This window comes from Watersipora subatra, chromosome 6, assembly GCF_963576615.1.
Source record: "Watersipora subatra chromosome 6, tzWatSuba1.1, whole genome shotgun sequence".
In the NCBI taxonomy this organism is placed as follows: Eukaryota; Metazoa; Bryozoa; class Gymnolaemata; order Cheilostomatida; family Watersiporidae; genus Watersipora; species Watersipora subatra.
This window is the reverse complement of record NC_088713.1, coordinates 61,447,423-61,463,059: the sequence shown is the minus strand read 5'-3', so window position 1 is coordinate 61,463,059 and position 15,637 is coordinate 61,447,423. Positions and strand designations below refer to the sequence as shown.

The 15,637-nt window shown below is 35.5% G+C and overlaps 1 protein-coding gene and 1 pseudogene across 1 annotated transcript; both read right to left on the bottom strand.

Annotated features, from left to right (window-relative positions):
- Nucleotides 1-1,008: 1,008 nt before the first annotated feature.
- On the bottom strand, nt 1,009-5,658 carry LOC137398427 (differentially expressed in FDCP 6 homolog). The gene is made up of 5 exons (XM_068084536.1): nt 5,619-5,658; nt 5,370-5,432; nt 4,498-4,626; nt 3,968-4,273; nt 1,009-1,112 (listed from the first exon to the last, which is right to left on the bottom strand). Exons 1-5 carry the CDS (start codon nt 5,656-5,658, stop codon nt 1,009-1,011), a joined length of 642 nt encoding a protein of 213 aa, XP_067940637.1.
- Nucleotides 5,659-9,560: 3,902 nt separating this feature from the next.
- Nucleotides 9,561-10,872, bottom strand: LOC137398819 (uncharacterized protein F54H12.2-like; annotated as a pseudogene).
- Nucleotides 10,873-15,637: the final 4,765 nt, after the last annotated feature.

Below are 15,637 nucleotides of genomic sequence, written 5' to 3'. Positions count from 1 at the left end.
TGGGTAATAAATAAAATTGTGACAACTACAATAACTCCCTCCTCTATTTCATCTCCTGGTTGCTATGATTACTAATCTTGTTTTATGGATGTTCACTTAATTATCTTGGTCGATTATTATCTGTCTATCAAACACTTCACACGAAGTGATAAGATGCTAGCTTATTCGCTACTTGCCTCAACCTGGTTGACACAATAACAGAACATGTGTGATGCTAATGTGTTGGTTGCTAGAAATGAGCGAGGTCATATTAATGTTGATGAGGTGACACATTGTAACCCTTAGACACACCAGTTTATATTATTCTGATTTTGAATGTTGTTAACTGATAATCAATTTCCTTTGTTTTTCTGTAGAACTACAAATCTCTGAAGGCAGCCCTACTATGAATTAGATTTCTTTGAACCTTTCAAGGTTTTCTACCTTACGCAAACTTTTATATAAGTTCAGCATAACAATACCTTGTATATTTAACAAGTTCTGACAGCCCATCGCATACATTCATGCTAGAGGTAATGTTCAGAGTATGATGATTTTTTTCTGCTGAGCTATTGCGTGATTCATTCCATGCCTCAAATAGCAAAGACTTCCCAAAGCATTTCCAAACTGTATAAATAATATATTTAAGCCATTGCCAAAAATCTGGTTAGCTCAAATTCTTTTGCCAGGAAATTTTATGAATTGCTCAGAGGATGCTCAGTTATCCACTCAATTTCCATTGAGTCATTCACTGCGGTCCAGTATGAGAGTAGATTGCTTTTGTATATACATACTCAAGCAAAGAAAAAAAAACTAATCATTACTACTTACCTAAATAAAAAGAAATATTCCAATAAAGTCACACATTAATAAAATATGCATAATAGGTAGTATTTGTATCTCAAGGAGCATATAGATACTTAGATGAGAGAAGAAAACCAGTTAAAAACTCACTATGTGCATATAATAATAATAGTAAGTATTTAAACACTATTTGAATCCAGATGAATACGGTATATGAGGTTGGTATTAACTGTCCGGAGCATGATATTGATTACCGGTGGAACCTGTATCTACAGGAGCTTGTAGGAACATGGCCAATTGGTCCTGTCTTTTCACCATGGCAGCCGTTTCTGAATATGCATATAGGCAAATTATAATTACAATCAAATGAGGTGCTTACATAAAACATGGGCTCTTCTTACTGATGACCTAAACAGAGCGAAAAAACTCATAAGTGCTGCCCATAGATATATATATATATATACCTAGATTGGCCAATAGGGAAAAAGCCTGTCAGACCTAAATAGCACGACGCAACATCACTGTATTGTACCTCACGCTTGACTGCACTGCTGTTTACAATGAATCTAATGGGAAGAAGGTAACAAAATTACATTTATTTTCACATAAAAACCTTCTTGTATACATAATCCAGTAAACTAAAGCAATTCTGTGATAATATCTGATAACCACCATAGATTAAAACTATAAAAGCTATGAATTGTTGCACACAAATCATGAGCCATCATGGCTTTATTTGCAACCCTCTCTTATCCCCATTCTCTCTTTTTCCCTTCTCCAAAGAATAGGTTAGAAGGGGAAAAGAGAGAAGGGGAATGGAGAGGGGAGGGGAAATGGCCCACCCACTCAAAGAGCCAGACCTTGGCTAGGTAAATAGACTAATATGCTGAACTAAACATGACTAAATATGATGAGTATGCAAGTATGTCTGAAGTCAAAAATGAGACAGAATGATGATTTTACAGCTGGCTAGGTCACCAAAGCTGAAGTGTAATGATTGTATCACTAGCATCGTGGATGTTACCAATGTTGATGTAAACCAAGCAACGGATTCCCTAATTACAGTTAAGAATCAGGGTGGCTTGACTTTGTCTTCGCATGTGGTGATTGAGGTTTGCAACCACAGCGAGAGAGCGACAAGAGTGTTGCTTAGTAGCGATGGATTGATAAAAAACTTTGCCAGGCTAGCACTAATTGCCATCACTAAGAAGCCAGTCACGAAAGGACAATACCAAGTTATTTGTACAATATGCATAAGCAAGTTAAAGGTTGACTTGCAAAAAAATTCACATTGCAGTTATTTGGTGTCATAAGATTCACCATGCCTTACTCTGTTGTGTTGTAGGTGTGAAATATATGAGAAGGTGATTACAAGCTCTTAAAAGCTAAAAACTTATACAGTCATACTTCAACTTACGAGCTTAATGCTTTCCTAGACTGAGCTCGTATGTTAATATACTCGCATGTTGGTGCAATTTATTTATATATCGAACAATTAAATATATATTGCTTGGTTTCCATACTCTAAAAATGCAAATAAAACACTCAAAACAAGATATTGTAACAGAAAGAAGATGTTGGTTATTTTCATAATTTACCACATGCTTTCAAAAAGCAACAATCAAAAAATAATACAAGGAAATGTGATTATTTAAAATGTAAAATTAAATACATACAATAGCAGCTAATGCTAGCATTTGCGAGAGAGGAGGTATAAGTTATCCTTCATTACAACAGTTGTCTTTGATAAATTTGAATTTTATCAATGTCTTAAAAGACAAACTCTAATGTTGGTATGGTATTGGCCTTCAATCTAGGTTTTTTCCCAATACCAGGTGATACTTGGTAGCTGTCACTAGTGAAGTGGTCTGAACAAAGTACAGAAGATTTACTTGGGGTCCACTGTTCTCGTCTCACTGCTTTAATCCAGGCATCCCTGCGATCAGCAGCAGTAGGAAAACTTAACAAGTAATAAAAGATACATACAATTAGTGGTGTTTTTGCTCATTGGATTATTGACTTTTTGCCTTTGAGAAGTGTAGCATTAACCTTGTCAAATAATGGAAACTTTTAAGCCTGATTATAGCCAAAGATAACCATGCTCCAAGCCATGCTCATGTAGTATGTTCATGAATTCTTCCAACGATTAGCAGGGTGAATGTTTGTTATATTGTCCTACCTGTGGAAGCTTTTCTCTGGGCATTTTCTTGGATAATTGGAACATCCAAAAGCAACGCAGCAATTCTTACTAGTCCCCTCAGATGACTGTGAGCTTGATGAATAATGGTGAGATCGCTGCCAAAATAGCAATGAATATGAATTCAATTCTGACTTAGTGATTTATAGCAAGATGGTATCCAAATTAATGACTCAAGCATCACAAAGTAGCAGTATTACACAAGCAGCTCCTTGGGCAAAGTTAAGGAAACCTTCCAAGAGAGAGTCAATCAGTTAATGAATCAAACAAGTTGAAGTTGATAGTAACTTGACAAACAATGATGTCTGCTGATTTGATTGTCTTCAATAATTTTTTCGAAGTGTCAAATATGGGGAAAATATGTCCACTATTGGTATGAAAACTGTTCTAGTTTTTACTATAAAGCCTTACAGCTGATATTTAGGAGTTCCAAGCCTATCTTTGATATTAAAAGTAGTAAAAAACTCACCTTAGTAGCAACTGACACACTCTTCTCAGCTTCAGCCATTGTAAACTAATGATGAATCTTGCCGTCAGTCAAGCGTAAGGTACAATACAGTGACGTTGCGTCATGGCATTTAAGTCTGACAAGGCCACCAATGGGACTAGCTATTATTGGCCAATCTAGGTATATATATCTATGGTGCTGCCTCAATCAGTTACATGTAACTAGAGTCCATGTAGAACTCAAATTGCTACTCTGTTGATTGAAGTTCATTAAACTTTATACTATAAGCTGACACAGTGAACTTCTACCTGTTATGTAATTCAAGCGGCATTAACATGTTAACATAAGGTTACCAGAAGTAAGTAACTTTACAGAATAAGACAATTGCAGTTGTACCACAGCAATTATATAAAATAAAGATTACTAACAGGTGTTAGGTTATACTATGGGTATGGGTTGTTAGAAATGGGTGATACTAGAGACTCAATTTGTGAGATAAAAGCAATTAGCCAAGATAAATATGTACAAAATAAAAGTACCTTCTTTCTGCTGTTGAACCTCTTCTTGCATTAATGACAACCGCCTCTCACTTTCTTTCTGTACTGTTGTTGTCTGCTGTCTAGTCTCTTCCTGTACTAATGACAGCCGCCTCTCAAATTCCTCTCGCAGGGCTGTTGTCTGCTGTTTAGCCTCTTCCTGTACTATTGACAACCGTCGCTCACTTTTCTTATATGCCAATGATAACTGTTTCTCACTTTTCTTTTGTACTAATGACAACTGCCTCTCATTTTCATCCCATAGTGCTGTTGTGTGCTGTTCAGCCTCAGCCAATGCTAGTGCTATTGCTACAATCCAATGAATATAATAAAATGATCTGCTTTGGTCGCCACAACAGAATTACTGCTTGTATTTGACAACACACTTGGTGCCAAACACGTTGGGACATATCAATCAGATATACACTGATTTGCGTAGCAAGTCTTTGATATACATAGGCAATGATAGAAGCAAATAATTCCTCAGCGCTACACGAGCAATGGGCTAGTGAGTTGTTTACATAAAAAGCTACCTTTTGCCTGTTCTTCAGTTTTTTCCTGGAGAGCTGAGAGCTTTTGCTGACTTTGTCTCTGCTGAGCTGAAAGTTTCTGCTCAATTTTCTTCTGTAGAATTCTAGTACTCTGCTGAGCCTCTGCCACGACTGCAAGCGACAGTTCCAGTATAAACTAAGTATAACATGAAGATGGTCTGGTATTTAATAAATAGCAAAGTCAAGTTGGGGAAAACAAAGTGTACTGCTGATAAATTTATGTTTTCAGCAACGCTGACACTTTTACTACTTTGCTAAAATCACCACTATGGCCAAATTAATTTGAACGCTTTTTCGAAAAATCGAAATTCAGGTGATATTTAAGCAATATTTCAAGAATCAATACATATATGGTTTTACAGTGATATGCATCTTAGGCAAAACAGAATTGTCTACAAGGTAAGTATAAAGGTGTTTAGTGAATCCCACTCTTGCAAAACCTATGAGGCTTTCTTTGCGTTGAACAACCGCAATGAGTTTCTTATTGCCATGATGATACTGATCCGGTTTTCTCATTTTCAAAAACAATTAAAATTGAAATTGCTGAGCCAAAAGATTTTTTACCGGTTGCATGTAATCGGCATCAAGGTTTTTCATTGGAAACAAAATTTTATTGATTTAGTTAATGTGTAGGCTTCGTAATGAAAAGAAAAGTAAAACCCTATTGATAAGCCAATAGGTCTTAGAGCTTACAGTCTGTATTTCTACTACCGTGAAAGACGATACATCGGCTTACTGTAGTGAAAGAGTTAAGAGCCAAGTAACTGTTGCACTGATGTTATCAAGATAAAAATATCCAGATAATAGAGATGAATACAGTTACTAAGCTACATAATGTTAAGAATAAGATGTACCTTTCGTCCTCTGCTCGTCTGTCGTCTGAAGATCACTTATCGTCTCTTCAGCGACGACAAGAGCTACAGTATAGTAAAAATAAATATATAAAAAAGAATCTAAATACTCAGATGAGAAGAGAAAACCAGTTAAAAACTCACTATGTGCGTACATAGTAATTAAGTATTTAAACACTATTTGAATCCAAATGAAAAGAAGAGGCATGTATTAACTGTCCGAAGCATGAGATTGATTACAGGGGGACCCACTGCTTAGATGTACATTGACCTGTACAACAAGGCTTTGCATTATTACGAACAAAAATGATGACTGAAAATCCCTTACCCTCTTTTTAGCAACAATGAGAACTACAACATAGCATAAGTAACTTTTATTAATGCTGTTACAATAGTTACAATAGTTACTGTGAATTAGGTTATTGCTGGCTGGTGAAATAATTCTGCAAATTATTCTCAGCATTCCGAAGCAGTTAATTACAAATAAAATCAAATCAGTTACTAGCATTTTGTTTTGATTTTCAGTAAAAAGTTGATGAGACAAGTGTGAGCTCAGCAGAAGCGCATATAAAGTGAGTAGCTGGTATTACAAATTATAACAATCCTATCTTCTACCATTGACTTGAGCTGCCACTTCATCAAAAGCTCTGACGACTCTTTTAACCCTGCGCACTCAGCATCCTCCAGTGGAGTTCTTTTAAATTGATTCCTTATGGTAAGGAGATAATAGACAGTCGATAGAGACACAGATTCTAACATGGCCTTCAAAGCACTTGTTTCCCATTTGCAGGCTGCATGATGCAGTGTAGTGTCGAGGTATATATTCTGTATTTTTAATAGTGAGTCTTTCTGTTGTGAGGAAAAGCTATGAAGGAGAAACTCTATCCACTCGCTCCTTCCATTCAGTGCAGCTGATGATATAGCTGTGTCACCATATTTATTCTTCCCAGCAACAAAATCGTATTTCCTCTCAGCACTGACAGCGTCCAGTAGTAACTCTACAGACTCACTGCTCTTTCTCACTGCAGCAAGGTGAAGTGCTGTACATCAATTCTGCTCCTCCTTTATCCAGAGTAACTCATCTGCTTTACTTCTGAGGGGAGAGAGAAGCAGACAACATATATCTGTTCGGCATTCAGTAACAGCTCTCATCACAGCTGTGTATGAGTTGTATCTGATAGTCAGCAGTAGACTTAGTAACTGTGCTGGTTGGGTGCTATCTATAGCTGCCCTCAACGAAGAAATATTTATCTCTCTCCCTCTGATATACCTTTTTATCAAGTCTTCCATATTTAACTGTAAAATATGTAATTCACTCTATTAGCTACTTCATACAATGAACTCTGAAGTGAAACCGAACACATAATTTTAACAATGTTTTATATGATGGGTAATATATGATACTACGTTAACTGAACAAGAAAACAAAGGTTCAGCAGATATTTTTACTAGTTTAGCGATTCAAAGTTGAAAATATATTTCGGTGCAATTACCTCTGAGCCTAACTTCTTCACCTATTCCTTAGTAAAGCAACGTTCAACGCATTTGATGTGTTTATTTAGCCACAATCGGTTAATTACAATGGGTAGATGCCTGTTTGCTAGTTACGAATCTGACACTAGAAGAGGTGGCATAACATTTTTTAGAGTTCCTGTGTCTCAGTCGCCAAATTTAGGAAAATTATGGCTGTCTAAGACAAATCGTGCCGATTTAACTTTTTGAAGACTACCTGCTAGTGCAGTCGTGTGCACTAGGCCCTTTCATGAGGGCCAGCTTTATTCGCAGCAGCTTGGGACAACTGCAAGATTAGGAATGAAAGAAGGAGAAGTTCCATTCTGTAATGGTGTAGAGGTCATCATCAAACAGAAAAACCTCTAATGTAAGTCATTTATAAACAATTTAAAATAAATATTAATAAAAAATATATTTATTTAAAATACAAATTAATAAATATAGTAAATATAAATATGTAGTACTGTATGTGAGTACAAAGCAATGATTTGATATGACAGGCATGAAAGAGTATGTTGAATCTAATAATAGGCCTATATTCAGAAATATCAAAGCACAGACAGATGTGCAATATAAAATTTCAAATATTGTTTACAATGCCTTTGGTTTGTGATATAAGAAGATGTAGTCATTTATTACATAATACTAAACAGAAATTGTACAAATGGTAAATAATCTGCAGCTGGTTAAAATTTGAATAAACAAACACAACATATCAAATAATTTGATATGTTTAGAGAGAAATTGAAAGAAAGGTGAAATGGTTAATTCCAGGAAGTGCAGGGCTCAAAGTCCTTTGTGATGTGTTAGGGCAAGCGAGACTGGCAAACACATTGCACCTGTTGAACCATGGTCAACACACTGGTGCTTTAGAAAACCTACACAGCCTTGTCAATCTATCAATCTACTTATCAATTTACACACCAAAGCAAATAGACTTTGATCCCTTCAGGATATTTTACAATAATCAAACTAGCAGGGATAGATCACAAAACTAATGCGTTAAGAGAAGTTCTGACTGGTAATTGCTGTATCAACACTAAAATTATATATGAGTAGTATAATAAGCCACTTTTCAACAAGTTTACTAGGAATTTTGTACAGGGAGTTTTCGATAAGTTTACTAGGATGTTTACCATAAAAAACGCGTAACAGCTTACTAGGAATTTTGTACGGGTATTTTTCGATGAGTTTACTAAAATGCCTGCCACTAGGTTTGCTGACCACTAAGGACGCTCACCAGGAATTTTGTACTGGTAGTTTTCCAAATCCTTATTAGATCGCCTACCACTATGTTTGCACTGAAGGTTTGTATGGTTTACAAGTTACATATAAAAGCAAATGCTTACACATCAATTGAATCAAAATAATTACAATGGCCTCAAACGGACAATCAGAAACAACAAGCACTACAACAGAATCTAATGTCCAGTCTGAAACCGTTTCAAATGGTCAATCCGTATCAACCGTGAACAGTTCAGGAGTGCCAATAGAATCCTAATTAGGAGCTACGACTTCTAATATGAGAGGCTTGCAAGGGCCATCTCGATGCCCGAATCATCTGGTAAACGTACGCGGCTTGCCTGTAGGGGTCGTAGCTCCTAATTAGGATGCGTATTGGTAGATCCACTCCGCTCCACAGAGCTATTTTGTAAGTATTATATTTTACATATTGATATTTATCCTCATACTTTTAGGTTTGTATAGAGCGTAATATTCCCTTGCAATGTTATTTTCTTCCAGTGATCTCCCAAGTAACGGTATTCTCTATCCTGATCACCCTCAGTATGAACTGTTTAAGCACAAACCTTATTATTCACCTAGACATTAGGTAAGTGGTATTTTCATATTTTGAACATATAGGTAAACTATATTTTTACATGGTGCTTAAATGAGATATCTAATTTTGAGTTACATCCAAAGTTCGTTTTCTTTCAGTTACGTTCTATTAGATCAGATTGATGAAGGACTTTTTTCTGGATAGCCTAATCAGGTAAGCTTCATAAATAGATGTTTGAATAATATCGATGATTAAATCCGTATATTTTATACGTAATAAATATAATTAAAACAAAAATCAAAAATGTAAAATAAATCCATTGATAGGAACATTAGATATTCAAAAAGAAACAGATCAAGTCAAAACAGAACTTACTTGCGATAACACAAAAGGGAAATCGATAATTTTTAAAGATTCTGTATTAGCGTTCGCTACATCTCGATATTTGTTTCTGATATAGTTGAATATTATAGCGTCATTGGCATACAAATCGTTTTCGTTGTTTAACATGTGCGTTATGTGTTGTAATGTGAATCCTCTTGCCATATGCGTGATAAAAAATATCACGTATTCACCGCATACTGTACTGATAGGCGATTGTAAATTGACTTCATTGTATTCCCATTCGATACAGTTCTCCAAAATATCTCCAATTTCGGGTAGATTGAACGGCGGATAACCAAAACTATCGAAGTAATATCCCTTCTTCTCTTCAGTTTTTACTACAGCCACCCAGTGTTCTCCGCTGTGATAATGAGGCTTAGTGTTTATCACCATAGCGCATGGAAACTTTAGAGCTGTCATTGGAATCATATCAATCGGGAATACTCCAAGAAAGTTTAAGTCCTTTACATGAGAATCGGAATGAAGTATTACGTGTATCTGTTTGCTATCCATAATGCTTAGCTGTAGAAGTTCGGAAGCACTGCTCTGTTTTTATCGATCTTTATAGTTGCATCAAACTCTGCGTATACGATAACATTGACTGGTACGTCCAATCCTCTGTCAAATTTTGCTTCGAATCGAATGTTTCCCTTCTTTAATACGTGGAAGCATCCATCCTCGTCAAGACCAGGGGTCAAGTCGAATGCTAATAAAGAGTATCCATTGGCGTATTCTGTTCTGTCTATACCGATACCAGCGTCTTTAAACGCCTTCCCAGTGCTTTCTAATAGAGTAAAGTAATTTCTGAGAGTCTGATTATTTTCAAAATCACTAATCAACGGTTTCTGGGGTAACATTTTTCCATTGACTAACAAACTGCAATATTTTAAATACAAATGTTTGAAGTGGAACGGATTGCATTCATACGCTCCCTCAAAACTTTCAGCGTTTACAAACCCTATGACTATTCTCTTAGGTAAAATACCGTTGAACAAATTCTCTTCGTTGCATGATAGAGAACCTGTAGGTACGTTGAAAGTTTTCATAGTAACCCTTCGAATAGGATACAAAGCGGGCTTTAGCTGTTTTTCCAAACGTTCAATGTGTCTCATTTGAATTCCATCGTTTACTTTTACTTTTCTTACGTAGAAGGAAGCATTAGTTATTCTGAGTTTGTACGTTGCATCAGCAGCAGCCATCAAAACTAGTTTATCTGAATTTTTGATAAGGGTAATCTTTAAGTCTACACCGTTCAGCAAATGCCTATTCTGAAAAAAACATGTCCGAGTGAATCTTTCCGATCAACTGTACTGTTTTACTTTTAGCTGTCAATGATTTTCTCGTAACATAACCCGCATTAGCATCATCACGTCTTTCCATTGCCCCTGCTGTATCTTTGGCAAACAATGACATACTAAGTTGCGATTGTTTCGATTCCTCACTGTTTGAAAGTAAAGTCTCAAACATTGCTCGGTAATGATAGAGGTTTGAAGAATCTGTTATTATCACATCGTTTAAGCTCATATCAATTTGTTTAAATAATGTCTGCCCCAGTAAATTGACTGGTGCTACATTATCATCGTCACCTATATCAGTTCCATCAGCTTTGACTATTTTTACTTCTAGATATAAATAACTGGAGTTCAAATCTATATAATAATTGGAGTCTCCAGAAATGAAAAACTTAATGGGGGAAGCATCATGAAGACTTGAAGTAGGTATATGCTCGACATGCATTCCATCCTCTAAGGAAGCTTGAGTAGGATGATTCGTAAATAAATCTAGCTCTGATTTAGAAGCTAAACAGCTGTTCTCAAATGTAAAAGACATGCTAATCGATAGGAGATATGTTAAGTCCAGTGGATACGTTGATATAATGAAGGTGTGTCAGAAATCTTAATGTTTTATACTATATAAATTTTTTAATGTATGATTTGATTAACTTTGATTGGCTTTAAGAAAAAACATCTCTTTTGGTAGATAATCGTGGTCTCTTCCGTTTACGCGTAGGTTTCTTTGTGCTATTTGCTTGTCGTTTCCTTTTTTTGTTTTTAGGAAATGTCGATAGCAAATAATTAGCGGATTTATCTAGCAGCTTGCTCCCAGCGAGTTGAGCATTCGTTTTAAATGATTGTTTTATATTTTTTCCTTCGATTCCATCTCTCGCTATATTTATTCCAGTTTCTACTGCTGATTTTGCTAATCCTTTAGCTCCTTGTTTGATTACTGGGAGCACTCTTTGTAACATCCCAGCGAATATATTTCCGAGTCCATGGCCTTTTTGATATTTTGAACCAATGTATATCGGTATATCGCTACTTCCACCCGTTTGGTTGTACATTTCCTTGTACTGCGTTGCTACAGATGCATTGTTAAGAGGTGTTATCGACATTTTTTATTATCTATTCAGTAGATCGCTTCGTCTAAAGTCTAGTGTACACACTGTACGCCCATAGAGAAATGGAATGACTTCTCCAAAGTCTGTACATATATAGATTGAAATAGTTTTAATATCTTTTTGAGATATAGGGAGGTATTGTATATTTCTAAACTCTGTACATTGATTAATCCAATGTTTATTCACTACAGGCACTGCCCTGAGAAGAGGAGCCTCGATGTCTCCTACCGACGTAAATTGAGCTACATCGCAATAGACCATGAGGTTAAAAATACTGTCAACTTTAACCGGAGCTGATCCAGGTAAAATTATTTCATTAGGGATGCCTCTCGTTGATGTATAGATACTAGATAGAGAACTCAGATAATCATTAGTTTCTCCTGTTGAATATCCGAGAATACGTTCCAAATGTTCACTGAATTCAAATCTTATATCCTCATTAGTAGTCAGTCGTATTTCACAAATTCTCTTGATATCGTTAAAACAAAACGTTATTAACTCAGAAATTTGACGATCACAGTTTCGTTTAATTTTATCATTCATATGTTGTATAAGTTTTTGGGGAGATGAATAATATCCATCAGCGATCAGAATCTTTGTACCCATTCCATTTCTAACAATTGAAAAGTTTGCCTTTGTTACATTATACCATGATTTGGTAAATTGAATCTCTGACAAACCAAACTCCCATCTTCCATTTGATAAATTGAGCGATTGAGGGAGCTGAACCGAAAATTTGGCTAGGGTATTGCCTGGAAAATTATCCATAGAAGCGTTAGAAGGTACTACGACTCTCATTTTTGCGTGAATGAACTCTAATAACGATTGCATTAGTTTTTATAATCTGCTATTATATCTCTTTTATCAATGTATGAGTTGAAGTTGGAAGGATAGCCTAACCACTTAACGAGAAATTGAGTTTTACCATTTACTTTAGGGCATTGCCCTAAAATCGATTCGATTCTATATGTGTTATTTTGTTTATTTACTTTTTGTAATTCAGGTTCATACCAAGTTCCTTCCAATACTTTCCCTGAGCTATCCTTGAGCGAATATACAGGAGGATCTGCATTACGGCATTCAGCAACTGTAAATACTTCCTCACTCCATTGAGGTAAATAACCCTTCGTAAATATTGTGCTATATTTTGATATTCTTACGGTATCACCGATTGAGTATTTGAAACGAGACCTTGGTGGTGCAGGGTTATCGGGGTTGTAAATACTATGCCATACTTGTTCACTGTTAGCGTTAGAAACTCTACTAGGCGGCAATCCTATTGTAGAATGTATTGAATCATTATAAGATGAAACCATATCATCTAGCACATCTATATATCTGTATGAATTAGTATGCGTAAAATATCTGAACAGCTTTGATTTGATAGTCCTTTGTAATCTTTCGACTAGAGAAGCTTTTATCTCTTGATTAAAAGTGGTATAGTGGTGTATCTTAAATTTCTTAACAACTCGTTTAAAATGAGTATTAAAAAATTCACCACCGTTATCCGTGTGTAATTGATCTGGTAGCGCGGTCTCTAAAACCATTCGCTCAAACGCTTGCGAAACCTCCAAACCAGCTTTTGATTTTAAAGGTTTAGCAGCTGCCATTCTACTGAATACATCAATCCTTAGTAGTATATATTTATAACCATCGTTATATTTTTGTAACTTAGATAAATCAGCCAAGTCTAATTGCCATAAACTATCAATGCCTGACACCACAAAAGTTCTTCTTTGAAACTTTTTTCTCGCTGGTTTGTGTAAAGTATAAGTGTCAGATTCGTTTAACCATTTTTCTACTTTGGATGGTGATACTTTTGATTTTAAAACTTTGGTAAGCTTTCCTTTTCCAGTATAACCAGCAGAATTTTTAACATTGTAATACGTTTTCTCTAAAATCCTTTTTTGTCTGTTTATTCTACGCTTCATCTCTGTGAGTCATATTCTTCCCAGTTATCTAATTTGTTCCCTCTCAGTCGACGTTTAGCATATGTCTGATATTTTTGAGGACTGGGTGATGATTTTATAGTTTTAATTTTCTTCTTTTCAGCCGTTTGAGGTGTACTGGTTTTTGGAAGGAGAGCAGCGAATAATTCCCATCCTTCTGTATCGTTTCGTTTTGCACGAGGATTTACTGCTTTATTAAGAAGCTTAGAAATATTACTTCCAGGAATTTTATGTCCGTGTATCAACACTTCTCCCGTATCAGAATATTGTACATTCTTTAATGACGATAAAAGTTGTTTCGCTTTAGCCTTGTACCGATGATCTATCTCAGCATAGACGTTATATCTGGATTTCGATCGGCTAGATCGACTGTCATTTGATTTTAGATCATTCGTTGACTCTTCACCGTCCGCTTTGATGTCTTTTTGGATCTCATAGACTTCTCGTTGAGGATCTTTATCTCGCTGTGGCTTGGTATATTTCTGTGGATCATTAATTCTCCTCTGAACGTTTCTTACGATAGCTGCGTTTTGAAATTCCGTGAGTGTTCTGTTGTATTCTGATACCTTTTCAAATTCAGTCAGTTTTGGGTTGTTCACAATTGCTAACATCATTTCATCGATTTTTTTTACTTCTCTCCTCTCTATAGGTTCTAGTCTTGATTTTGAATGATGTAATGATAATAGTTGATCTATATTGCTAGAATCTATTAACAAAAACTTTCTAGCTTCGGAACTCATCTTCTTTTTTTCGATATTGCTTGAGCAACAACTGGAATTATTGAACCTATTAGTGGAGCTATTAGACTGGTTAGAAATCCTCCTTTTTGTATCAGCTCACGTTTGGATTTTTGTGTCGTAGATTTCTTAGCGATTGATCTGATATTCGATTTATATCTAGCTAATTTCTTCTTATCTTTAGGCGTAAGTTTTACTTTGCCTTGTAAGACGTTATGACAAATATCCGAAATACAACCAATAAATTCAGGTTTAGCTGATTTGATTATTGAACTAGCTGTATGTTTATCGCAATTTGTTAAGAGTTGAAGAGTTGGAATATATTTCTTGACTCGTTTAGTCATGATCCGTATCGTCTAAAGCGTAACGTTCAAATGGTAAGCTCGTAGATTTTGGGACATAGATATAGGTGTTGTTTTTAGGAAACATGGATGTCCGTAATCTCAAAAAATCAGGGGTTTCTTGTTTCAAATCAATGAATATGTACCCGTATGGTATCGAAGTAGCATCTTTAAATGCATCTGTCATAAATCTAGACTGTCCCCTTCCATACATTTGCCTAGCCAAAAATGATACTTGATCTACATCTCGTGGATTTCGAAATAATATCAGATAACTCGAGTTGAGATTCATAGTCCTAATGTGTTGACTTTTATGGAATATATTTTGAGTTAAAAATACAACGCTCATATTTCTATGATGGACGTATTTTGTAAAGATTTCAGACATATTTTGGTTGACTTGTTCCATCATATCATCGTATATGATAAGTTTTCTAACAGAACTATCGAGTTCATTTACCTCAATCATTCCTTCGTAAAATATAACATCTGTGAATGTATCATAGAGCGTTTGATATTCTTTATAACACACATAAATCTTTTCAGGTGCAGGATGTATCATTTGGTTTCTGGAGGCTAACAATTCTGAAACCCATACTGACTTGCCAGCTTGACTAGGTCCCGCTACTATAGCAGAAAAGGGATGAATCAATGGAAGTGTCATGATAACGAATAAACTAAAAAAGGTTAGTATTTAACATATATAGCGTGCAGAATCCGATAGTGAATGATGCTAGCAAAGTAAACAAGCAAGCTTTAGCGTGAGAGTGATTGGATGATGATTTTAAATGCATTTGAATTCCATCTATGAAATGATTTATCTTATTGATTTTTCCAGTTGATGCGTATAGCTCACACAATCTTACGATAAAATAAAGCAAGGCCATTAGATTTCCTTCGGATGATTTTGATTCTAATATATGTTTAGATACAGTCTCTGCAAGCTCATCATAGTCTTTCCTTAAGGATAATATTGCGAGTTGTTTAATTTTGTTTTTCTGGTCATTGTTCAATAATTGTCATAAGATGGTAAGCCTGTTCAGGGTATTATCAATGCGAACATCATGATAGTGATCATTTGTCTCTTTTAGTTTAGACCAAACGAAGAAGTATAAATGATTGGTGATTGAGTTGGTTATTTCTTTAGCGAGAGCCATGTTTGATACCAGT